Source organism: Lates calcarifer, linkage group LG14 (assembly GCF_001640805.2).
Source record: "Lates calcarifer isolate ASB-BC8 linkage group LG14, TLL_Latcal_v3, whole genome shotgun sequence".
Taxonomy (NCBI): Eukaryota; Metazoa; Chordata; class Actinopteri; family Centropomidae; genus Lates; species Lates calcarifer.
The window spans coordinates 8,426,679-8,452,760 of record NC_066846.1 but is presented as its reverse complement, the minus strand read 5'-3'; the positions used below and the strand labels follow the sequence as shown (position 1 = coordinate 8,452,760).

Below are 26,082 nucleotides of genomic sequence, written 5' to 3'. Positions count from 1 at the left end.
TGCGGTGAGATGGAAAACAACAGGTCAACTGGAGCAGAAGGATTCTGCTTCTTGGTTTATACGTATAACAAACATGCAGCACAGAAAATGCTTACACAACATTCAACAAGCCCAAGAGGATCAATAGTCATTTCCAAAATATCGATATTCATTGATATTCCAATAGGTTGTCTGGCCTTCAACACCTTACATAATCACATCAGGTAAGAAGTGTGTACACCAACCCGCAGACAAGGAAATCAATTTATGAGTCGTCAGCGCAGCAGATTTATATCTCATATTGTGGATTATGTGGTCATTCATACAACCCAGACTAGTGTCTATGTTCTAATATGGCGCCAGGTGAAGTAAGATTACAAGACTAGATTGAAGGGGAGACTGCGCTCCATTGGGTTATCTTTAAAGTGTATTTTTTCCTGCTGAATAATGTGACAGAGGAGAAGTAGGAAGAGAAAAGGAGACACAAACAAAAGAGGCAACAGCCAGATCACAGAGTGTGTTTGTACAAAAGGAGAACTGAACAGACTAAAGGAAAAAGACATCTCTTACCTGTTCCCTCCTTGTTTCCATTCTGATGTGTCCGCAGCTCCTCCGATTTGTAGAAGTCGATGCTGGCGTACGTGTTGAGGCTGGAGCTGCTGCTGCTGCCGACTGCTGCGCCCACTCCCCCAATCCCGGAGCCTCCGCCCAGCACAGAGAAGAGGCGAGAGGGAGCCTGGCTACCTGAGGGTCCGTCCAGTCCCAAATGGGGGCTCTCTTTGTTGACCAGGTCCAAGTCAATGTAGTTAAGGCCTTGCTCTGTGGACGAAGTTTGGGAGTTTGTGGGAAGGGGCTGCTGTCCAGAGATGGGGCACTGAGCAGGGGTATCGTTCACAGCACCGTTACCCCATAGCATGCTCTCAAAGCCGAGCCGGCGGGCCACAGCTTGGGCGTGTTCTGGGAAGAGGGAGGCAGTGGAGGAGGAGGAGGACGTAGAGGTAGAGGTGGGGAGGGAAGGTGAGGCGAGGAAGGTTTCTGAGCAATGCCGCCTGCGTCCTTGGGGGTCGGCCCGGATAACTTTAGCCCCATGGTCAGGGTTGAGTCCTGGTTTGGCTAGGGGGAAGTCAAGACCCCGTGACAACACTGGAACAGAGGGATCAGTCCTGGTGGGGGAAGGGGCTTTGGGGGAGACACTGGATGATGACCTAGGGACGGTGTTGCTATTCAAGCTGAAGGCCATCTCTGTGTAGTCACCACAAGATGTAGGAGACTCGGACTCTGTCACTGATGGAGCATTTTCTCTGCTTTTCCTAAGTGGAGCTTCAGCCACTTTGGCGCTTTCCTCATGAGGACCACTACTACCCTCATCACAGGCTTTGGGGGCATGAGCAAGAGTTGGAGGCGTGGGAGGGGTGTGGAAAGATGGGAAAACTAGTGGGGTGAGTGAGAGGGGTGAAGGGGACGGAGAAGGGCCCAGGTCCATGTTGACATACTCAGAGGCAGCTGGGGGAGTGATGGGGGCGGATGGGCTACGGGAGAGGGGGACGAAGTTACCTAAGCAAGACGTTGGCCTGTGTTGAGGATGCTGGCTGCTCGAGCAATGAGGCAGTGATAAGCCGTGCCTGAGACCCCTGCCACGCCCTCCTGTAACCCCAGTCTGGCTGCACTTTTCCCCCTTAAACTCAATGCTTACGTATTCCCCAGGGCTCTTAGGTTCTGGGGGCAGGGGGTTCTCACGGACTCTAGGAAGAGTATTAGCCTTGGATACATCAACAAACAGGCTCACTGGTCTGTTTCTAGTATGGCCACCCTGCTTGGAAAACCCACCAGAGCCCCGTCTCTGCTGGAGCTTACTCCCGTCTTTGGACTGAGCTCCCCCAGCCAATGCCTGGGTAGCTCGGTCCTCACTCTCCCCAAGGCTCTCGCTGCTGGCTGAGCTGGAGGAATATGAGGAGGAGGAGAGCGACAAGTGGCGTCCAACCACCGGGTTTTCCACTGCTGGTTGCTCCTGACGCCCTCCCATAGTCCTACCTCCACCCATTCCCCTACTACAACTACCGTTGGGCCTCCTGCCTCGTCCGGGCCCATCGTCAAAGTGTCCAGCAGAAGGGTTATGTTTGTATGACCGGGGAAGGGAATAGTAAGAATACACCATCTTGGGGGCTTGCTGTTGGGAACTGGTCTCCAAATGGCTGGTGTGATCAGGAGGTGGGGGGCTGCCATTTACAGAACGTGCACTGATTGGAGACATGTTCATATAGTCGCTGCCTGCCCTGCTGTCTGCGCTGCCACTCCCCACCCAAGCCCCTCCAGAGAGACCTCCACGCTGGTCAGGGGAGCAGCTGCTATTGGGGGACATTATCATGTATCCGTCAGAAGTTGGTGGAGGCCGGATCTGCTGTGGAGGGGACACGCTGTTGTTGGGCGTCATGGCCATGTAATCATCAGCAGGTTTAGAGTCTGAGTCTGGGACAGAGACAGCCAAAGACTGGGACATGGATACTGGAGGCTGAGTGACGCCAGGCAGCATGGACATATAACCATTGTCTACACCTAAATCTACACTACCACCTGCTCCTCCACTCCCTTCACTTTTGAACTCCCCCGCCACATCCAAGTATCCTCCTCCTCCCCCTGCTGACCCAGCACCCATGCCAGATTCCCTCTGTGTGCAGGAAGAGGTGGAAGAAAAGGACTCGCGGCTGGTGCTCCTCGACATGATGGCGTAATCGGCTGAGTCTTCCTCTGATGGCTCCTCAGCTCTACGCTGACGTGGAGCCAGCCTCTCCAGGGTCATAGGAGGTAAGGAGGCCCGCTTGCTTAGCAGCCTACGTTCGGCTTCACATTCGCGGCTGGAGGAGCGACGCAGCACTCTCCTGGTCTGGGGCTGGGAGCCACAGGTTGGTGTTCCTGGCGCTGGCAGGGAGCTGGACGTCAAGCTCCCTTGGTTACTGCCGCCACTGGCAGCACCGCTACGTTGGCCCATGAGGATGTAGTTGGCTCCCTCCTCGCTGAGGGATTGGCTGCTGACGCTACCAACGGAGCTTCCAGGGAGGCTTGGGGAGGGGAGGAGCGTGTGGTCCCCAGGACTAGAGCCATACTCATCTGAGGAGCCGTAGTCGCTGGGGGAGCCTGAGACAGAGGCGCGATGGGAGGGGACACGACTGTAAGCACCAGACCCTGGACCAGCACCAGCAGAGGATGTTACACCTCCAAACTCAGAACCATGCCCAGAGCTAGATGAGAGGCTTGGGGCCGGAGAGGGCGCCGGAGTGGAGATGGAGCGCATCAACCCTAGCGGAGTTTTAGCTAACGTGGTGGGGGCTGAACGGACTGACTTTGACCTGAGGATTGGGGTGGTGGAGCAGGAGCCATTGGTGGAGGGGCTGGAGCTCGGCCCTTGGAGCAGTGTGGTCCCCGCTAACCCATCCTCACCTTTCCCCCCGTCACTGGCCGTGCGAGACCTCGGGAAGCTATGCCGTGGGGTGGGAGAAGCATTGGCGCTGCTGCCCCCTGCTCCGCTGTTTGTGGCTCCAGGAGGCTCGGTTCGGGGCCGGCGGGTGAAGCCCACCTGGCTGGGGGGAGGGTTTGGGTGGTGACGGCGTGAGGGAACACTGATGGGGTTTGAAGCAGTAGCACCTCCCCCAGGGCCAGAGTTTGACTGAGATTTGCTGCGTTGGCGAAACTCTTCGCTCAGCGCCTTCATGGCCTCTAGCAAGGTTTCATGCATGTTCTGGGCCACCACTGAATCATCCACCTGAGATGTGACAGAAAAAACTCTCTCAAACAGCAAATCATAAATCTGGAGGATTCTAAATTTATTTGTATAATCAATTAAGATGTATCTTTAAATCATGACAGCTCAAATACTGGTAGCTCAATCTTCATTTATGACGGCCTTTTAGGGTTAATTTAATGACTGAATTGCACCAAAATGTAGGGTTACATGAACATTAACCTACACATAACTTTGCAGTTTCTTTCACTCTGCTGATTATAGGCTCTTTACGCTCATGTGGGATTGGAGGGTGAAACTGTCAACATAAAGGGGGCTGCAGATTACAGGCTCACCTGCATCCAGAACTCGCCCGGGCCTGTCACAGCAGAGCGTCCCACCTCGACAAAGAAGAAGTTCTCGGAGTGGCCGCAGCGCCGGACATTCATCAGCTGCAGCACCACGGCGGCAGCGTCAGAGTTGAGCTTGACAAAGTTGACCGTCTTGTCGGTCAGGCAAAGGCGGTAGATGCCCACCAAGTTCTTGGCCTGACCCAGGCCTTTGGGCCACACCTTCACCTGCCACACCTCTTTGAACGCAGGCCCAGGATTTGGCACGCCGTAGTCCCCCGCAGCCCCGCTGTCAGTGGGGTTCTTACCTTCAGGGACAGAGCAGAGATAGAGGGAGATTTAAAGGTTGCTGGAGCAATAAAGAGAAAAAAGAGGAGGTTATGACTGGAAAAAAGAGAGAGAGGTAATTTAAGTGTTACAGAGGAGGATTTATGAAGAACAATGGCAAACATAACTGCTGCAACAAAGCACTGACATGACCTTCATGCATCTGCAAACAAAGGGAACACCAGGTGAAACCACCACTATTTACCTGTTAGTGGAGGGCAAGGTGCCTTTATTATGTAAGCTCTGCTGATATTGGAGCTTTTCACTGATTTTTAAACCAGATCTGAGCTCAAACTGAGCATGCAGCAGCTTGTGAGACCGGCTCACTCTACCTGCAGGCTCCATACCTGGGGTCTCATTTGTCAGGAGCACACAGACATCCCAACACACACACACACACACACACACCAGTGTGGAAAAAACATGCAACGCTTGACAAATCGTTGCATGTCCTGCATAAGAATGATGACTATGAAAGTAAAGCGACCGTTGTGGAAAAACATAAGTAAACCCACTTGGAAAATGCTTAACAAGTGAATCTTTTCCAAAACCAAAGCAAACAATGCAGATAGATAGCCAGAGACCTTAGAGAAAGTGCTCAATAAGCTCCACAAGAGCCCCCCCTTCCCCCTTTTTGGAGCTGCTCTACTGACAATAAACTGCCTTTGTAAACTAATAAAATCTAGTGTCTTTTAGCAGGAGTACAGACAGTCCATTCACCCTTTGTGTTAAGTGTATTCAGACAGTAAGGAATTAGTGAGGCGGTGAAACGACAGAGAGAAAGCTCTCTGTGACATTTGAGATTTGAGGGGGACTTACTTAAGCACTTAACAATATTTGACCACCTGTTAGGTGTTTTAAGTCACTATATTGTTCGCAGATCTCAAGCAGGAAATGTGCCCATTACCCCAGAAAATTACCTTAATTCTATCATGCTGTGCGACTCATTGTCAGCAGCTATTGAAACTGCCTGTGAATATAGCACAGGTTTACCTCTAAGCTCTTCTACTTGGAGCCACAAGGGACCTCACATCTGTTGACTGAAAAGCTCAGGATTATAGAAACATGATGATGTGACTCATGTTTTAGGGTGGACTCTTGTTCTGCTTTGAGGAACCACCCTAAAATGTTCCTTAAACATGGCCCCTTTTCTTCCCATGTACCACATTTCTTCGTTTTCTTTGACGAACTGCCAGGCTGGATATGCCTGAGCACGACAGCCACCAATCAGCAACACAGAATCAATCAACTCCATGACAGGACAGGAGAAACAAACCTCCACAAAGATACTCACCTGTCCCCGTGAAGGGAACAGGATGTTCTTTGTACAGTCGTCGTGAACTTGAGCACCTGCCTTATTAGCCTGCTACATCTGGCATATTGAAGAACTGATGTGACAAGTAATGTTTTTTTGGCAAGTAACTAGGGTGAAAGATCAAATTTTATCAAAGCTTGTGTGGTATTCTACTTTAAGCAATGATTTTGGCCCAATCAAGCTAAACACAGTGCACCCTGACCGCACAATTACAAATATATGATTGTATGTCTGCATGTGTTCTTTTCCCATGCCTGTGCTACAAATCCTACAATGACAACCATATGTAGACGCCATGCACTGCGGTGGACGCCATGTTAACTGAGCTTCCGTTATGACAAACATCTCCCCAGATCCTCTTCCCAAAACATTTTTACTCGTGATCGCAAAAAAAAAGAAAGAAAAGGGAGAAAGAGGTCTGACGTGTCTCGCTCTGTCCTCTTCCAGTTTGCTTCCCCCAGAATTGGAGGATCGCTCCCGACTTGAAAGAGACTCAGAATAGATGTTTTGTTGAAAGCCATGGAGGCTGTGGCTTAGTGGCTGTGTGTGTGGAGGCACTCCCCCTACATTAGATGACTCATTCAAGGCCATGCATGGCTGTTTCATGTGCTGCTTTTTCTCCCTGTGTGCGAGGAGCTGTGTGTGCGCGCAAAGAAGCCTCCTCAATTTAGATTTACAACAGGAAGGGGGTGGTTTGGGGATTTTTCAGTGGGGACCGAGGGAATGAGGGACTGCAGGAGATTGCAACAAGATATCAGGGAGCCATTAAAGACGGAAAGACGGGTCTTTTAAAAAGAGGAAAACAAGGTTTATTTTAGGATTGTTTGGATTTTAAAAAATCTAATTACATGGTTTATTTATTCTAAAATTAAACTTTTTAGACCGTTGCTTCTTGAGATTGACTCTGATTGCAGTGAGCATATTCCTCGAAGAGTATCTTTCCCTTTTCAAGAGCTCATTTAACATGTCTTGAGGAGAGTACAAGTGTGTTGTTTGTTTTGAGTACAGTGCAGCCTTAAACCTCAGCTGTGCCCTCAACAGCACTTACACACAAACACCCTTCATCTCAGGGCCACTCCGGCTGCTGACTCTTATCGACAACTCTCGAATGCATTGAAATCCTTTAAGAGGTTTTGCACAGGATCCCATAGAGGGGGTGCAGACTGATCTACCCCTCCACCCCCCAATAGAATATCACAGAGCATTTCTACTGTTACATAAAGCTGGGGTTTATCCTACACAGAGCCGTATGAATTATAGATCGCCCCTGACTTTCCTCCAGGGGGAACCTGCATAGCAGTGTAGTGCTCAGCAGAGATGGCTGTTAAGAAAGTGGTGCTTTGCTTCTTTTTTTTCTCCCACTTTGCATAGAGGTTATCAGCCGGTCAGCTTCCGGGCAGCACACCACCACCCCTATACAACATAATGAACCCTCAGAAAAAACATGCACACAACATGGCCCTTGGCGGAAGATGAAATCTAACGACTAAAGCCGGATGCACATGAAAGCAAAATACACCTGGAGGTAATGAAGCATCTGTGCTAAACTTGCTGGCTGAATAAGGGCGATGCGTGCGGAGAAACGCTCAGCCAACCTTGATGCAACCTTGACAGAGTCAGAGAGTTCACACAAGGTGACCAGATTTATTTCAAAGTTTCAGTGTAGTATTTCCCCCGTTTTTAGCAAACTGAAAACAACTCACACTAGCTTATTGACACACTAGTTGTTTACTTCACTTTCGCCACGACCACACATGAAACTCGCAGTCTTAACGTGCGGCTGGGGGATGGCGACCTACGCAGGCAACACTGCTGCCTATTCATGCCGGTTTATTTGCTGTGCTCAAGCTGCCTCCCTCGAGATCATAGACTGTACATAAGGAGGCCATAATCTAACCCAATTTTCTTAAACTGGGATTTTAAATATGAGTTGGGTTATTGGTGCTGAGGCGGCAACGTGTCTCCATTGCTTTCTCAATGCTGTAAGGGAGAGTGTGTTTGGGGCGGGGGTATAGGGGTGCGATACTTACCCCCGGGGCTGGCAGGAGCCTGCTGTGACACTGACAGCTCCTCCCTGAGTGACAGGCTGATTATTGTTCTGGTTATCACACAAATCCTAAGGAAGTAGGTCTTGAGTAAAGGGGGGTGCTGTTATTGAAGCACTTTGGCGCTGACTGGGATTCTGGATTGTTAAAGATTGAGTTTAAATTTAAAGGGCTCACATTTAAGCTCCACAACAACACGCACACACACAGGCACACACACACAAGTTTCCACTGTCTTCACGTTGCCACCTTTTAGTTTCAGTCATGCGACAACTTTGACGTCATGTATTTCTGTGAAAAACTATTCAGATTTGCCCAAAAAAAAATGATTGAAATTTATAGCAAGATCATAATAAAATCCCCCTTCTTAGTTAGCTAATGCAGCCTGTAAATCAGGGAAAACTGCTCTGGCAATAAACCGACTGGCTCTCACTAGGTTCTGTTTCAAGTTTCTGACCTCATTGCCCTAGCATGCTGTGCTGCGCCATAATACCGCAAAACACTGCACAGAAACTCCTGTAGGCTAAACCCCATTTTCTACACTCTACCCCAGCTACTGTGCCCCTATACCACCCCCACTGCCATACCAAGTTACCAGTGTGGATAGATAGGAGACAGCTGTGTACATTTTGTCCTAGCATGTATGTGTGTGAGAGACAGAGAACCACCCAGCGCTTAAAAACAGTTGGTCTAATCTCTGGCTGCCATGTGTGCCCATTTTCCTCTTTTTCAACTCCTCCACTTCCTATCTCTTCATCCATCTCTACCATCTGAAATCCCCCTATCCGGGCCCACACTCAGGGACACAATGCTTCCCCAACACCAGCATCTGCCTAAGGTTAATTTCACATGTGGTTTGTATTAGCCAGCAGGAGCACACACACAACACACACACACACAAGCGCATGAAATTATTGGTGACGCATCCAAGGTTTGCTGTCCCTCGACAAGACACGCAAAAAAGGGCTCTGCAGAAGTAAGTTGAAGAGCTCACAAAACCACCTCAGACGCCCTCAAAAAAACTGGCAGCCATCTTGGACTTGTCTGGTTAGCCTGGCTCAGAGTTCGTAAACACAGTGTCTCTGTAATATCAAGTCAGACAAGAAGGTTCTGGAGACTATGAGCAAAGAGTCAGCAGAGTTGAACAATACTATGTGTTACTATTACAGTCCAGCATCACTTTAGGCAGTTAACGTCCAAATTACTGCGTTTATTAAACATAATAATATGTGGTTTTGTAAAACTGATCTTTTTAAACAAATTTTCCAAAGCGGATAAATTAAATTTTGGAATTGAACCATTCAGGAATTTGTTTTGGCGTACCATTGTAGTTGTCTGTCCAAGTTATTTTTTTTCTTACGGTAAGTATTCATTTAGGTAGTTTTACAGGAAACACAGGGCATGAAATGGAAAGACAAAAAAACAAGCACCGATTAGCAGACAGTGAAGCACACCATGTTAAGGTCAAGGTTGAACCTTGAATGTGTACAAAATATTTAGAAATTCTACATATTATACAGTATGTGATGCATTTGCTCTTTATAGATACTTGCTGCTTGTTCACCGGTGTAGCACTGCATACAAAGCCAACGTTAGCATTAACAACATTACTTAGCAAGAACAGACTGGATGCTACAGTGACTAACTATCACATAGTGATAAGATGGGATGGGCCAGAGCTAGCTGGTTAGCATGCTAACTTCAGTAAACAAGAAGTGAGAGAAATGTGATACAAGCTAAATGAAAGTTACCAATGGTGTTGCTTTCCATTGCTGGAGACAAACAGCTGTTAATGCAAAAACATACACATAGCACCTTTAAACTGTTCTAAAAGGGGGATTTTTAATTCTCTACAGTTTCAGTTCAGGTCCAGATCGCATTGATTTCATTTCAACCCCAAAAGCAACATGTAAAGGTTCTTTTTACATTCTTTATAAGTATGTTTTTTCTAACATATGTTGCTTTTTGAAAGATACTATAAACTAAAACTGTAGAAGCTGAGAAAGACTGAGAAAGGCAGGATTCATGTTATAATTAGTCCCTGGTGTTATAGTACATCCAGTCAATGCAAGATCCTGTGCTGCTGCATCTCCCAGAGGAGCAGCTCACTGGATAATGAGGAGGGTTTTTCACTAATTTCTCTCCACGTTTCTAATGCATTCACTGTGAGGCTGATAAATCCCAACTCATGAACTTCCTGACCCGCACTATGACAGCAGTAATGTGTTGGTATCAACCAACAGCAATCAATACAACCCAGTATAAAGGGTTACTATGCATTTAAAGCCCCCACGGCTCCATCGTGCTCAATGTATGGCTGCTCATTGACTAAATGGATCACGTTACCCCCGGCCTTGTTTTGCTGTCGATCAAACCCGAACCTTTAATTGACAGGATGCTTCTGCCCCCCCAATGATGAAACAGCAGCAGGCGTGGAGAGGAGACAGCTCAAGGCCATTTCTGACTCGTGCCCACTGTGTTTTTACTGTAACTGTGACGCAAGGAGCTGCAGCTTCACAACAAGCCAGAGCTGGCCACGCTGCGGCCCGGCTGGCCAGCTTGTCGTGTTAAATGAAATTACAGGGTGTTAACATGCACAAACTATTCATGCAGAGGAAATACCCTGTGGCAGCTCACCGCTCTTACTAGCAGAGGACAAAACAGTGGAAAAGATGGACACAGTGACACTCAGGAAAAGTCACTGATATACTTTTAAAACTTAAGGTTTCAAGGCTTTGTCCTGTAACAACAGCACCCACCCCTGCACACTCTCCTCTTTGACTTTGTTAACACACAGCCTCTGCTGTGCCACCAGCAGCTGACCCTCGAGACAATAATTACTGCCTAATTAGGGAGATGAGCAGTGCTTAAGCGCGGCTTAACGTTTAATCGGCCAGCTCAGCGAGCCACTGGTGAGATTCAGATCTCGTTGGCCAAAGCAGACAGTCTGACAGTGTCTTTCTGGTTCAAACTCTGACCCACAGAATGAAGGACAGTTCACTCATAGGCTCACAACTTCTCTTAAAAACTCTTGGTGCGATTTGGAAATAGTAGCTGCAGCAGTTCATGTGTTTTGTGGTACTTCAAGTGTCAAAAATTACATCACGATAATCCACAGACGCGACTGGAAACAGATTTACAGTGACGGAAAAACTGTTCCCATTGAGGTCTGTGGATTAGCATGAATAACCATATCATCGTATTTGGAAACAGATGTTGCTTCTCGTTGTTTCAAATGTAATTTTTTTGGAGCTTTGAACACGGAAAAACGAATTCCACGGAGCTTTACTGTACTGCAGTGAAGTCAACAACCCTCAAGATCAAAACAAAACCTCAGGGCTGCAACTAAAGATTATTTTCATTATCGTTTAATCTGATATTTATTTCCTCGAATGCTCGTTCATACTTTTTGCTCAGGAAATATTAAGGAGCTGCCGTTCTAATTTCCCAGAGCCTGAGGGGGCGTCTTCAAATGGCCAAAACCCAAAGAAATTCAGCTGTAATTACACAGTAAACGACAGGGAAAAAGCAGCATTTATCCTTTCAGACATTTTTCTAAAAACATGTGAAATACTTGTTGGTTTTCTCTGAAATATACACTGATGAACAAACAAATCACTTCAGGTTATGAGAAGTTTGAATGTACGTTTCAATTGACATTTCACAGACTAAACAAATAATTCAAAAAATATTTATTATATCAGCTTAAAAAAATGACTTCACAGATGATGATTTATCAACTTATTGATCCGTTGACCCATTGTTTCAGCTCTATTTTGGATAAACATAAAAACGATCTGAGCCTGAGAGTTCATTCTTAACTCTGAATTTGTACTTTGACAACAACAAAAACACAATATTAACTCAAGGTCCATTTACTGGCTTTTTCCCCAGAGTTTTTAACCACATTTTCAATAAGAGTGAGTCAGAATAAACATATTATGTTGTTATGTGTTTGGGTGAAAAGTCCCCTTAAAATACAACATGAGCTCTTTTTAGTTTCTAACCTGTTGGTTATTTTTATGCTTACTCGATTACTTTCTCCAGTCTATAAAGTGTCAGAAAGCTTTGAAAAATGTTCATCACAGGAGGTTTAAGTGATGTCTTCACCTTGCTGGTCTAATCTGACCGACAGTCCAAACCGAAACATTCAGTTTATAATAATATAAAACAGATAAAGGCAGCAAATCCTCACATTTAAGAAGCTTAAACCAAAGAATATGAATTCAACATTTTTCATTGATAAATGAACAATTAATAAACGTCTTCTCTCAGTCATCTGTTTCAGGACTAAATCAGACACAACCCTCAGACTTTATCTGATTCTCAATTGTGTTTTTATTTTGTTACTGTAACACATCGAGCCTATCTGCATGTTCCTATTAGTGTGTGTGTGTGTGGGTGTGTGTGGGTGTGTTTGTAGATAGTGTTTCTCTCATATCGTGTCCAAAGTTTGACTCAGCCATGTTGCTTTATTGATGCCAACAGCAAACTCCCGAGGTGGTGCCTGAGCTGCGGGGACGGTCTTCCCCCGGCCAAACGACGACTGCAGGCCGCACCTCCGCCCCGGTTTTCGTCGAGGTTAAGCCTTTACACACTCCACTGACTCCTAATAGTTGAGCAAATAGCTGCCCTCGAGCCTGATACTGTAGTCGCTGCCCGAAAGGGTCTTACTGGACTCAGCTGAATAAATAACTGGGATCCTAATATCGCCCTGCATGGCAGCTGGCTCGTGTTTGTGTGATTACCCAGGGTGGCGGGTGGGGGGAGGGGCCTGTGTGACACTGGACTGTTCCTGGGCTGCTTTAGGTGAGTTTCCCGGGCCTGTAGCACAGTATGGAAGGAGCTGCAGCACATGAAAGCACAGACATCCACAGTATTATTGCATTCTTTCACTCTGTGCGCGCTCACTTTCCTGCGAGCCGAGGAATCTCTTGCTGTGCAGACTTAAATTATTCCAAACTTCAACCCAAAATCTGCAGCTGAGGCGCGCTGCTGACAACTTCACCCCCCTGTAGCAACTCACAGAGCTTAAAAGGAGGCCATATGAGCAGCCACACAGGTGTCAAATTGAGGGAGTGGTCCTCTGGAAACTATGTGAGACAGACAGTGCAGCATCTCTTGGCTCTGTGCCGCCTTTAGCTTTGCCCTGTTCTGCGCCTGCAGGGACAAGCCGAAGACAGATACTTCACTGCACTGGCAGCGGCAGAGGAGCAACAGTGTGTGTGTGTGTGTGTGTGTATAGGGAAAGACAGGCGGGTGAGGATGGGTGAGGGGGGTGTTCAATCAACATACAGACACCGGGGACTTGAAACCGTGTATGAGCTGCACATACCAGAGGAGGGTTATTACAGGCAGGAATCTGATGGCGTTCAACGTCAGTGTGTCTTTAAGCTATTTTCGCACATGCAGGTTTAGTGCAGCAATTGGCCGTGACCCTACAACTCCCCCCTCTCTTACAAAACTCTCTCAAGCCTGGGTCATGTGTGTGTGAGTGTGTGTTTTCATGTGGCCTCGTTTTTTTTTTTTTTCCCTGTGTGTAGGAACAGAAACAGTGTATGAGCTGCAGCACATACCACAAGAAAATGCCTGCCAGCGTGCGAGTTTACACAGCAGCCGGCCACAGTCCTTTGTCATTGTCAGCGAGGGTGATTTACAGGAGAAACCCAACACTTGAAGCAACTAAAGGGAGACGAGAAGGAGAGGAGAAGCCCGAAAAGTGCAGCGCAGCACCGAGGAACCAGATCTGTAATTTCAAAGACAGCCCCCTCCAAGTTCCTTCACCTGCCGAGCTGCCACCTGTGAAACCAAGATTTCTCGTGCAGCTGACCTTTGTGGCAACAAGCGCTTAGCAACCGGATCCTGGTTGGAAATCAGGCAAAAGTTTTTGCTGCAGACTGTTTTCTCACAACTCCCCCCAGGGCTTGCATCTCCGCTCCAACATCTGTCTATTCACTTCTCCCGATCTCGCGGAAACTCGTCAAATACTTTGGGAGGAGTGGGCTTGTACACACACACACACACAAACACAGCCACAGTTGTGCTAAAGCAGCAGGGGCGGGGGGGGTGGGGGGGCACAATGTTGACACCAATTCTAAATCTGCAGGGTTACACTACATTCTCCCTAATGCACCTACTGGCAGCCCATGCTGCTTCTTTTGGAGCTTATAAATCAGCCTCCTCCTCCTCCTCCTCACTTAAAACAACTTGCTCTCTGTGGCTGCAAATGAAAACTGGAATATTAAATAATATCAGGATCAGCGCGGATGCGGGTTGGCCTGGTTTTCTCTCCTCTGGTGTGTTTTACCCCCCCCCCCCAAACACCCTAACACTCCACCATCACTCATCAGCTGCTTTATGTAACAGAGCGACAGGTCGTGCTTAAGGAGAAGCACCTTGAACTGCAATCTCCAGTTTGCCAAGATTGCGTCATGTGTCCCTTGTGGCCTGTCTGGTCTCTCACAGAGAGGGGGGGGGTTGAACAGGTGATTCGAAGTTGCTGTGGTCACCACTGCTGCTCCCACAGCTGTGTTTACACAGCGGCTGATAGACACCATTTGAGAAATAAGATCTACATGGGTGACTTTATGGGCTGGTTGGGGCAGCATTAGACAAATCCTCTGCAGGGGGAAGCTCGATGTCAGCTGATCACTAATCAATCAGGAAACAAATATTAACATTTAATGAATGGTGTTTCTCTAGGACCAGTTTTAGGACATTTTCCTCCTGTTCTGGGATCAATGCCTGATGTAATATTGCAGACTCAGCAGAAAAAGCATGGGCAGGCAAAGTAAACAACACGAGGGCAGGGTGTGTTTGAGCAGTTGACTTGGGTAAGACACACACACACACACACATACACACAGAGCTTGTGAGGGCCCCACAGAGAAGAAACCCAGCAAGTCTGGGAACAAACATCCAGCCTGACACCAGTATGATAAGGACTGCAGAGGAGGACAGGCTCCATGTTTACACACACTCCTGTCACAGACCGTCTGTAAACACCTCCAACCTGGTTTAAAAAGTGTGAAAATGGACGCCGCCCTGACTGAAATCCAAACTGTTTGAAAGGACAGTCACTTATGCAAACTTTATTTTTTATTTATTTATCCCTGCACAGCACCCAAAACACTGAGATGAAACATGTCTCGTGCGCTTCTGCTCCTCTCTGCAGACGCTGCCACGTTTCTCCTCTCATGCAGAGCCTCGTACACCAGTGTGTGTGTGTGTGCATGCAGGAGAGCGTGCATGCATGCGTGTGTGTGTGTGTGTGTGTGTGAGTGTGTTTGACTTTTGCCTACTTTTGCACTGCAGGTCCACCATGGCCTGGTACCACTCGTCCTGGTCCGCCTCGTTCTCCGCGGCGATGGCGAAACTCTCGGCCCGCGTGTACAGCACGATCATGTGCTTGTTCTTGGAGTCGGCCCGCTTGTTGATGTTGAAGCACGTCTCCAGCGCCACCGCTTTCTTCGGGACGGGGGCCTTGCCGCGGAATTTCTTCTCGCTCTCGTAGTACTCCAGGCGGGCCGGGCCGCGCTCCGAGGCGGCGCGGAGCACGAAGTACCGCCGGTGCATGGACTTCTGCTTGCGGAGGTAGCCGCTCTTCCGCACGTCCTCGCAGCTGTGGTGGTGCTGCTGCTCGCTCGCTTGGTTGTCCATGACACCCGCTCTTCTTCTCCTTGAATTCCCACGGAACGCAAACGCAACTTCTCTCCTCTTTTAACAATTTCTCTCGGTGTATTTGTGGAAGTTTTAGCGAGGTAATTCAAACATCCCCCGGCTCCGCTCCCCTCCCTCTCTCCCACATCAACGCAGGCATGTGAGAGGGGAGGTTTGGGTGACTGCCGCTGCTGCTGCTGCGAGTCCCGGAGGTCAAACTTGCACCAGGGGGGTTTTATTTGAGGCTGCAGCTCTCGCTAGTCCCCCTCTTCTTTCGGTTGTTTTCTCTCTCCCGCGAACGGACCAGTGCAAGTTTTCCAGGCGCACGCGGACGAGCACATGCGGCGAAGCTTCGCGCGGAGCTCCCCCTACTCTCCACTACTACTACTACTGCCAGTGTTTCCAAGCGCTGTCTGAGCGGTTTAATCCCATTTACTGCACATCACAGAGTACAGAGGCCGTCCTGCTGCACGCTGTGTGCACCCTTCAGTCTGCCTGTCTGTCTGTCTGTCCCCCCACCCTCCAGCCTGCCCTGCTCGGCTCCGGTCTCGTTGCCGTGGTGTGGAGAGCAGCAGCGGAGCAGCTACCGTGGAGCGGGACTGTCACTCACCGCTGTACTAGTACTCTGGAACACGGTGCGTTCACGGACTCAGCCCCGAGCTCCGACAGCGCAGCTCCCAACCACGCGAATCAACATTTTTTTTGTGCATTCCGGTGCTTCTCAGTAGTGATGAAGAATTTTATCAATACAGGCGGGAAATGGCGAAGGGAAAGTAAATATAAAAGAAAAAAAGAGAAAATTTTCGCAATTAAAAACATAAATTATTAAAAACTTCACTGAACTGAAACTAAAAACTAGATACATACATACATTAGAACAACTAGTGGTATACTGTATTTATTATTAATAATATATACAGGTATGAAAACTATAGTAATGAATGTACAGACATGTAATAAACAGGTGAGTATACAACAGATATAACAGTAAGATATTGGATAACAACAAAAAACAAAACTATTTAAGTGATGTTTTGTTTATTAAAATTGTATGAAAAATCCCTATGACTGCTTTTTGTGAACTCTCCCCAAAAAGCAGAACTGTCTCTGCTTCCTCTAAGTTATTTATGGACTGATCTGTAAGAGAGCCTCATGTTGGGCCCCTCTGCCCATTATGTGCCTCAAAGTTAATGTACACAGCTGACAAAGTATTGCAATGTATCACAGTGTACTGTGGCTTTTCAGTTCCATTTCTTTTATGTCTTATTTCATATATTTCATCCTAAATGTTTAAATGAAAACTGTCATTTTCTTTTTTTGCTTTTCTTGTGCTGCTATAACGTGAATTTTCATATTCATTACATTTTTTTTTATCGCACCTTAAAACCGTTTATCTGAGGCTCACTCAATCAACTGCCAGTATTCCCCACAGCACTTGAACGCAGCGACAGCTCCAGTGTGTGTGTGGAGTAAGATTTCAGTGTTGGCACTTCCATGAGTCCATCCTGTTCTATTTATTGTAGAAATCCCCTTCTGTCCCGTCTTAATATGTTGATTTAAACACACATTTTTAACAACACCCTGAACATTCTGCCATACAAACACCTACTACACAATATCCTTCATTAACTCTGTGATATTTTGCATAAAAATATCAAAAATCAAGAGTCACACTGAACTCATTTGGTTCCATTTGAACACAGTGATACTGGTGCGATTATTGATTCTTGTGAATGTCTGATAAACAGCAGATTAAGCTGCTGTAAATGGATAAATGTAGAATTTACAGACGTGTTATTTGTGCCGCTCAGACTGTCTGTGAGCACAGTGTGTTTTTATCTGTCTAGACTGTCTGGCTGAGCAGCGAAACCTCCATCCCTCAGTGTTGTGAAGCTTGAAAAAATGCCTATAAAGCTGATTACAGACATGCATTCTTTAGTTTTGGATTTAAAACTGGATTTCACGGCTATAAATGATTTAAATGAGTCTAATAATAGTCATTCTGATAGCTTTTAAGGGCTTCTATCTTTGTACTGTATGCTTATGCAGTATGTATGTTGTTATGCAATATGCATCCAAAAGTAACCTTGTGCACGAGGTCAGAGAAAAGTGGATACCATGCGCCCCCTGCTGTTTTAAGAAGTAACAACAGCTACTAAAAACAAGTTTATATCACCCAGAAAAAATATATTCTCAATTCCATTTTTGTTGATTATTTTTACACGTTCACATATAAATAAACCAGAAAACACCCAAAGAAACACCCAGAGTCAAAGAGTTTTAAGAAGCAACAAACTGATTTTATGAACATGAATACTTGTCATTACAAAGACGTTGTTACATGAATTTCTTCTCTTTTTTCTCCTTTTTTTTTGGCAAAATAAAGGAATTTAAACTTCCATGTCAACTGAAAACAAACAAACAAAAAAACAGCGAGAGAACATTTTGGTCCGGCACATGGAGCGATGAAGTTATCATACACATTTACGTTAAGTTGTTCTGAAATTGCTTTTACATTCAGTAGCATCTCCTTTTAGCCCTCTAAGCGCATGCAGCCTGAGAGTGGAAAACATAGATTATCCTTCAAAAAAAAAAAGGAAAACCCTGACGATAAAACGGTGACAAATGCAGACACACGTAAACCCATTACAGAGAAAAGCCTGTGTTATCTTTCGACGCTAATTCACATGCATCAGGAGGCTGTTAAGGCGGTTATAACCATCTGTAGAAACTCATGATGCAGGGTCAGAGTCTCGACTGGCTTTTCCTTTGGACGACTGAGACTTTTAAAGCAGAGGACGACACTGATGTGTTTACTGGCGGGCTGGTTTTTTGCACTTTTTTAGCAGGAGATGAAAGCAAAGTAGCAGCAGCAGCGACGTGTGTAATATATGTGTGCATTAAGTGTGTGTGTGTGGTTTTTTTTTCTGCAAAAAATCATAAGAGGTGTCGTTTTTACTCGTGACTCCCACAGAGCCCTGAGGTGGCGTCTAACTGGCACACACAAACACCTTTTGACGTTTTGTCTCGTGGTACAAACACGGCAGGCTAACACTCCCAAACACACACACACACACACACACATTAGTTATAATTACATTCACACATTTTTTTTTCCTCCACAAACACGTAAACACAGACAGAGAGGAGGGGGAGGAGGGGGAGTGGGAGGGTCAAACCCTCTCCTCAGAGGGGTGAAAATACTCCAGAGGCATTGAAATGGCAGCGACTTCTCAAGTTCACTTCTCCCTCGGGTTCCCAGAGATGGACGGGGTTGGGTGAAGTAAGGAGAAGTGAGGGAGGGGAGGGGAGGGGCGGCGGCGGCGGTGGTGGTGGTGGTGGGGGTCAGATGAAAGGGTTTCGCGACGTCCCTCGACTGGGGTAAACATTCCCCTGAGAGACAAGAGAGGCAGGGTGAGAACGAGCAGCGAAGCCTTTACTTCACTTCCTGTAGTTTGCAGAAAAAGAGAACTTGCAAAAAATACCAATTAGCCCCCCCCCCTTCCCATTTTATCCCCCTGAAGTGCACTGGGTGACACTTGTTTGCCCGGGGCAGCAGTGAAACTGAACAGCGTACTCACGGTAAACGGGTTCACCGACATCGGCCGGGGGACTTTGGGCTGAGAGTCGGACGCAGGGAAGGAGGCAAAACCTGCAGCGTGACCAAGTAACACGACAGAGAGAGAGAGAGAAAAAACATGTTCAGTGGTGTGAAGACGGCTCTGAAAGCAGACACCGCAGATGAGAACAGCAGCAGCAGCAGCTCTGGTCTGTGCTGGGTGTGAATTGGTATTCTCAGACTGTTGCTGCTGGTCACTGTTGAAATAATGACACATTTGCAGCGTGTTGGTGCCTCTCAGCCTCTCAGTGTTTGATCTGCCAGTGCCACAGTATGAGTGCAGGTTTTACGTTAAAGGTGTGGATGTCATTTTTTAATTATGTGCAGTGTGCATAAAAATAATCATAGTGTGGCCCCTAATATCTACATGACTTCTGTGTTGTGTTCAGGTACACTGTTAGCCTCAGTCATAGGTAGATTTATTGTAATGGTGTCCTGGAGGATTAAAGGCTTTGTTTGCAATGTGATACAGGTTTATTTCTGATCATGTGATGATTTAAGGAGCTATAATTTCTAATAAAAATCTCTGGTTACTTCCAGTGGTTGGATGATTATAGTTGTGCTCTCAGAGCGGAGACTTTTTGTGGTGGACTTCATTTGTAGAGCTCAGGAGAGAGGACAAAGTTCTTAGTTTGTAATGTAGGCCAGTGTTAGAGGCTGTGTTCAAATATGACAAATGTTTCTGCACTTCAACAGTATTTTTTGGTGATTTTTTTGGTGCTATTTAATTTTGTTATTCTCCTTATTCTGAATTAGGGATGCAGCTAACAGTCATTTGCAAACTGACACAATCTCCAGAAAGCTGTGCTACTGAAATTAAACCATCAGAAGTTCCAGACCAACACCCACACTAAACATTAGACTGATGGAAATAATTCTAATCATAAAACAAAAGTTACCGTTGGCTTCCTGGTTACTGGCTGACTCATGAGGAAATGCATTCTGGGTGGCGGGCGCTGGGAAGGAGGCGGACGGAGGGAACACAGAGGTGGGCGAGGTGACAAACGCACTGGAGTCACCTGGAGAGAAGATACACCCACACATCGTGACACATCAGACACATAATTAATCCATGTAGAGGAAACAGTTGTTCGCTGGTATTAACTCACAGAGCTGTATCTCATACATACTGTAGAGTCCACAGGCGACATGAAGCTGTAAAATGTAAACTGAATACATCAATACATAACATGGTTGTATAATTAAAACAGAGCTGATAGAAAGCACAGAGCTGCTCAGAGGTGTTATATTGAACTGTACGACTGACTGCTGCTCATGTGCTGCTCTGTATTTCTGTTCTTCCTAGAGGTTTGTAATTCTTCTATTTTATAAAAACTTTTGTCTCTGTATTTATGTTTTTTGTATTTTCTTTCTCACAATTATTTTCTCTTTTCCTCCTTCCTTGCGCTCAGTATCATCATCTGATTGTATTAGTGCTGAAGTGTTTTGTTTACATCCTTGAGCTGAAGAAATGTTTCTTTTAAGGGATTTTTACAGACATGGTTTGTTGAAATATTAGATTTTCCTGTCAAAGAATAATAAATATATGGTCACAAAGCATAATAAATTTTTTACTTTTCCCTTAAACGTGCTATATGTACGTTTTGCTATTGCTACATAGCTAACATTAGCATTAACAGCTGTTTATTTACTAGTCTCTAAGAAACATTGTGAGATCGGCATCAAACTTCATTCTCTTACTCATCAAGAGCTCCAGCAGTGGAAGGGAAGGCCGATGTTGTTTTTCTTCCATCACTTCTTTTCTTCTACTTAAGTTAGCATGCTAACCAGCTAGCTTCGGCTGTCCCATCTTGTAATACCAGTTTGTGATAGTGTGTCACTGTAGCATCCAGTCTGCCCTCAGTCCAACATGAGAGGATGAAGAGGTAGCGCTGCCCAGAGGACGTATTCTAACCTCTTGTAAACACTGAACTGGCCGAGGCTCTTGGTGAGCAAACAGCTATTAATGCTAATGTTGGCTATGTAGCGATACATAAAGCACCTTTAACCTCAAGTCAGTTGGTATAAAAAATATAATCTTCAAAATATGAACACTTTCTCTGGACAGATCAGAAGCCACAGAGTCAAATACAATCTTTTTTGCAAATAAATTGAAGATTAATCTGTATTTTAAAAATAATAAGGAAAGAATTTCTACAGAATCTGAGGATGATGAGATAATAACGTTAACATATTCATTTTCATCTTTTCAAAGAGTTAAAGTATAAAATGGGTAAAAGCCTTCAAGAAAAGAAGTATATTGATGTTTCCTTATCTTAAAAACCTTCAGAAAGAAGGAGCAGTTAAATGTCTGAAGGACCATGAACATGTTTCTCACCTCCTGAGGCATTGCTGAAGGGGTTACTGGGGGAGAGGGCAACAGGCTGCTGGGAGGCAGAGCTGGAGCTGGAACTGAATGGGTTGGGGAAATCTGAGACACACAAGGGGGGAAAGACGGGGGAGATAATTCACAGTGTGTGGGGTTAACAGGGTACATTCCTGCCTATTCAAACCAACACTGCTCTGAGTCACACAGATGCATCCTAATTAGAGGTGTTGGACGGCTTTAAAGATGAAGGAGCTGGATGTAAATACAGAGCAGGTTAGCAGGGAGGATCAATGCTGTCCGTGTTCGGTACCTACTTGCAAAGGTTTGGGAGCTGGAGACCGTATCGACACCGGGGGAACTGGAGAAAAGTAGAAAAATGGAGGATCGATCAGAATATGACCTTTATAGAGCTCCACACGTAGAAGATTTATAAATCTGACATGTTAAACCACAAAATTCTTTTTACAAGATTAGATTTTTCTCTACCTGGCAGGAGTAGAGCTGGATGAAAGCCTGCTGCCAAAGATGGCGCTGTACTGCGGAGGACCACCAGGTGGCGCTGCAAACAAGCATTTCGCACAGACCATAACTTCACCCCACGGCTTTAATGAGCGTTAATTCAGGGGATCAAGTGTTACTATCGTCTTAAAGTGTGAGCAAAAAAACAAATCTCAAACAGTTGATCTTAAGCATGTAAGTCATCAGAGAACAAAAGCATTACAAATAAAATGAATAAAATATGGTCTCCGTGTTCAGCTTGACATGAATCAAAGTGAGCTGGGGCAGAAAATCAATAACCTCCTTACTCTGCCAGGCAGGGGGAGGCTGTGATGAAGGTGGAAAACATCAAAGCTTTTTGTAGAGAGCTCCAGGGCCTTCTCACATGAATCCTACGCGTTAAACCGGTCGTCTTGGTTATTAGACAAATACGGCTGATTTTTCAGCGAATCAACGAGGTGCCTTGAATCAGACTGTGCATGATCCCGAGCAAACACAATGAGTGTAATTCATCTGCTAAGAGCCTTGGCATTTGGAGTAAGGATGTTATGCAACCTTGTTGAGCTGGCCGTGACAATCTATATCACACGCACACCCGAGCTCTCCCTCTGCCTCTATATCTGTCTATCGCACAGTGGTAGAAGGAGCACTCAGGTCCTTTAGTCAAATAAAAGTAGCAATAAAACAATGTGAAAATACTCCATTATAAGTAACAGTGCTGCTATCAAAATCCTACTCTGTGTCAGTAAAAGTAGCTGCAGAACCAGTATTCAAAAGTACTGGTTGTGCAGAATAATGGCCCTTATGACTGATCTATTATTATCAAATACATTATTAAACAGTTAATATTGATCATCAAAATGTTGTACTGCTGTAGATGGTTGAGGTGGAGGCAGTTTTAAATACTTCATACACAGCTTTGTAGTTTACTTCAAGGGGGTTGAGAGGTGATTAATGAGGCAGAAAAAAGAAATTATTTTCTGCTGCAGAAATTAGTTTAAAAAAAAAAATCTTTCTGATTCTTTCCTTTGTAATGAAATACTGGAGAATTTTAGCCTTTCGGGTTTCCAGAAGTTAGTTCAATGAAACCATCTGAGAAGTTTAGAGGGGAAATGTCTGTTTAGTGGAATAGATAACAACTCCTGGACGTCAGAAGTAGGGAACCACTGGTTTAATCTTAATGCACTGTGTGTTTATAAGCTTATGTATTTATGTAAAACCCGGCTGTAGTGGAGTGGATTAATTAAGTGACACACAAGGGAAATACTCAAGTAAGAGACAGACACTTCACATGAACATAAAAAGCATCTACTCAGTAATCATCACAAACAGTTTCCTACCTGTGGTCGACGATGTTTCAGAGAAGACGCTGTCCAGGTGGGACACAGCAGCGTACCTGTCCTGGGCGTTGGAGCTGCTGATCGGTGGCGTCGTCTGGCCGACGCTGGCAGGCTGCTGCTGCTGCTGGGACAGAGACTGGGGCAGAGGCTGTGGCTGAGGATGGCTCAGACCTCCAAAGTCCACGCTGAGAGACTTAGGAAAGGCCCTGAAGGGCCCCGTGGCCCCCGAGGCCGATACTGTGCGACCTGAGAGCGAGAACACAAGACTGAGGCTCAGTGCAAAGGCGGCAGATAAAAGTTGAGAGGTTCTACTAATGCATTCGAGAGAAATTCACAATATGAGTTTTTAAAGCTACAGGGCCAAAGTCCTCTTATTCCTAAGCAATTCTGTGAGATAAAAAAAATTGTTGGGTTGCAAATCCCCAAAGTGTCTGAAGGGCTGAGCAAATTTCAGTTATACTTAATTTTAGTCATAGTGTTCAGAAAATGGTTTCTATTGAAACCAAAGCAAAGAGACAAATATAAAATGTTCTTTCTTTTATGGAAACAGCAGTTGAGGAAACAATCTCTTGAAGATCATGGACATTATAGATGCAATGAACAGAACAGACTGTTTCTTCAGCTGCTGTCTGAATGAACACTGAAGACAAATGGAGAAAACAGTCTGACCACAAGGTCCATTTAGTAGCAGTGTCTGCAGCTTTCAGTCATTTCACATGATCATCATCAATAAGTGGAGTCATGGAATTGTAGATGATTTACATTTTTGTGTGAGTGCTCAAAAGACATCTTGTCCATTTGGCATAAAAACTGAGGTTCAAAGACCCTGGAAAGAGTTGCAGTCGAGAAAACAATCTCATACAAAGGTCCATTTAGTAGTTGTCCTGGAGTCTTTGATCACCTTAGCTTTCACACCAATGTGGACGAGAGGGCCTGAAGATGCTCAGAGAAAAACTGAAAAAAAATGTGAACATCTACAACTCCACGAGAACTGGGCGAACTGCATCCTCTAAGGAAGTTCATGTGATATGATCAAAAGTTCCAGAACAGCTACTGACATTTTTGTCAAAAGATAAAAACTATTTCAGGAATATTTTTGTTTTATCATCCTAAATCAAGATGAATTAAAGCTGCGAGCAGCGTTGAACGGGCCCTCGCACCCGGCGTCCGTCGGGGAGCGGCGACCGCGGGACCCCGGCAACCGCGGGGTCAACGCAGGTCGCAGGGCACACGCTGGCGTAACAGTTCACACTTCCCAGATGTAAAAATTTTAAATAAAAGCTTTTATGCTAATTATTTTCTGTGATAATATTATTCAGAGCTCATCATCTGTGACAGATCATGGCTCTATTGACTGTAACCTCCCTGTGGCAGCTTCTCACAGACACAATCAACTCCTCTTCCCCTCCCCCCTCAGACACACACAGACACACACACACAGAGACCCCCTTCCAAAAACCCATCAAAGAGTAATACAATGGCTCCATCTGTAGGATAAAGTAGAGAGTCGCAACAGGAAGTTACCCCAAAATCTGAGGTTTCAAACAGGAAGTTGGGTTTCCGAACTTTGACGGGCCAGAACCGGCACACGCTTCGACCCAAACTCACAATTTTCGGAGCCAGTCTTCCAAAAAATCCTTAAGTCTGTCCTGACAACATTTGAAGTGAATCTGGTCACCCGTCTAGAAACTGGACATCACACTATAAAATATGTCATTTCCTGCTATAAATAGGTGGTGCTACAACAATTGTATGAATATTGACATATGGATGTGTGCAGATAGGTACCATTAACAATCCTGTAAAGTTTGATGCAGTTTGGACAAAGTATGGCCGAAATATAGCAAATTTAAAGCAACTTCCTGTTTTGTGGCGAGTGATCGAACTTTGAGGGGCCATAACTTCCACGCCCTTCAATGAAAAGTCCGAAACTTTTGCAATTTAACTTCGTCTATGTCTTAAGAACAAATTATCAAATTTTGAAGTCAATCGGATAATGCGTCTAGGACTAGTTCGCGTTCAAGCGACCCCTGGAAATGGCCAAAAACACACAATTTTTTCACCTTCCGGTCAAAATAAAAATACTTTCTGTTGGGTTTAGAATATGGCTCCAAGAGACTTTTTGGTGCGTCATGGGATGTTACATATGTGTGCAGATTTTCAGATTTTTAGGCGCAACGGGCTTGAGGGGCTGTTCCGTTAAAAATGTAGGTGGCGCTACCGAGGCCATTTTGCCACACCCATGCTCAAGACCCCTAATTTCTTAAATTTTTCGCCGTGCCTGACGCGTCTGCAAATTTTCAGGAGTTTTGACGCATTTTAAGGCCCTCAAAAAGGCGATCAAAGAGGCGGAAAAAGAAGAAAAAAAATAATAATAATAATAATTAAAGCTGCGAGCAGCGTTGAACGGGCCCTCGCACCCGGCGTCCGTCGGGGGAGCGGCGACCGCGGGACCCCGGCAACCGCGGGGTCAACGCAGGTCGCAGGGCACACGCTGGCGTAACAGTTCACACTTCCCAGATGTAAAAATTTTAAATAAAAGCTTTTATGCTAATTATTTTCTGTGATAATATTATTCAGAGCTCATCATCTGTGACAGCTCTTGGCTCTCCTGACTGTAACCTCTCTGTGGCAGGTTCTCACAGACTCAATCAACTCCTCTTCCCCTCCCCCCTCAGACACACACAGACACACACACACAGAGACCCCCTTCCAAAAACCCATCAAAGAGTAATACAATGGCTCCATCTGTAGGATAAAGTAGAGAGTCGCAACAGGAAGTTACCCCAAAATCTGAGGTTTCAAACAGGAAGTTGGGTTTCCGAACTTTGACGGGCCAGAACCGGCACACGCTTCGACCCAAACTCACAATTTTCGGAGCCAGTCTTCCAAAAATCCTTAAGTCT

General features: G+C 45.7%; 2 protein-coding genes across 3 annotated transcripts in view; both read right to left on the bottom strand.

Annotated features, from left to right (window-relative positions):
- The window catches only part of si:ch73-335l21.1 (insulin receptor substrate 1-B), a 45,837-nt gene extending 29,809 nt beyond the window's left edge, over positions 1-16,028 (bottom strand). Inside the window, exons 1-3 of the mRNA XM_018696457.2 lie at positions 15,033-16,028; positions 4,051-4,352; positions 550-3,736 (exon numbers count right to left, since the gene is read on the bottom strand). Of these exons, the coding sequence (XP_018551973.1) occupies positions 550-3,736; positions 4,051-4,352; positions 15,033-15,390 (3,847 nt within the window). The 5' untranslated portion in view covers positions 15,391-16,028. The remainder of the gene's footprint in view (positions 1-549; positions 3,737-4,050; positions 4,353-15,032) is intronic.
- A 1,640-nt stretch (positions 16,029-17,668) lies between these two features.
- Positions 17,669-26,082, bottom strand: part of agfg2 (ArfGAP with FG repeats 2) — a 56,246-nt gene continuing 47,832 nt past the window's right edge. For both annotated transcript variants that reach the window (XM_051075502.1, XM_051075503.1), the window contains 7 exons: positions 23,177-23,422; positions 21,825-21,897; positions 21,653-21,696; positions 21,348-21,440; positions 19,909-20,028; positions 18,972-19,042; positions 17,669-18,783 (listed from right to left, as the gene is read on the bottom strand). In XM_051075502.1, coding sequence (XP_050931459.1) covers positions 18,736-18,783; positions 18,972-19,042; positions 19,909-20,028; positions 21,348-21,440; positions 21,653-21,696; positions 21,825-21,897; positions 23,177-23,422 — 695 coding nt within the window. In that variant the 3' untranslated portion in view covers positions 17,669-18,735. The remainder of the gene's footprint in view (positions 18,784-18,971; positions 19,043-19,908; positions 20,029-21,347; positions 21,441-21,652; positions 21,697-21,824; positions 21,898-23,176; positions 23,423-26,082) is intronic.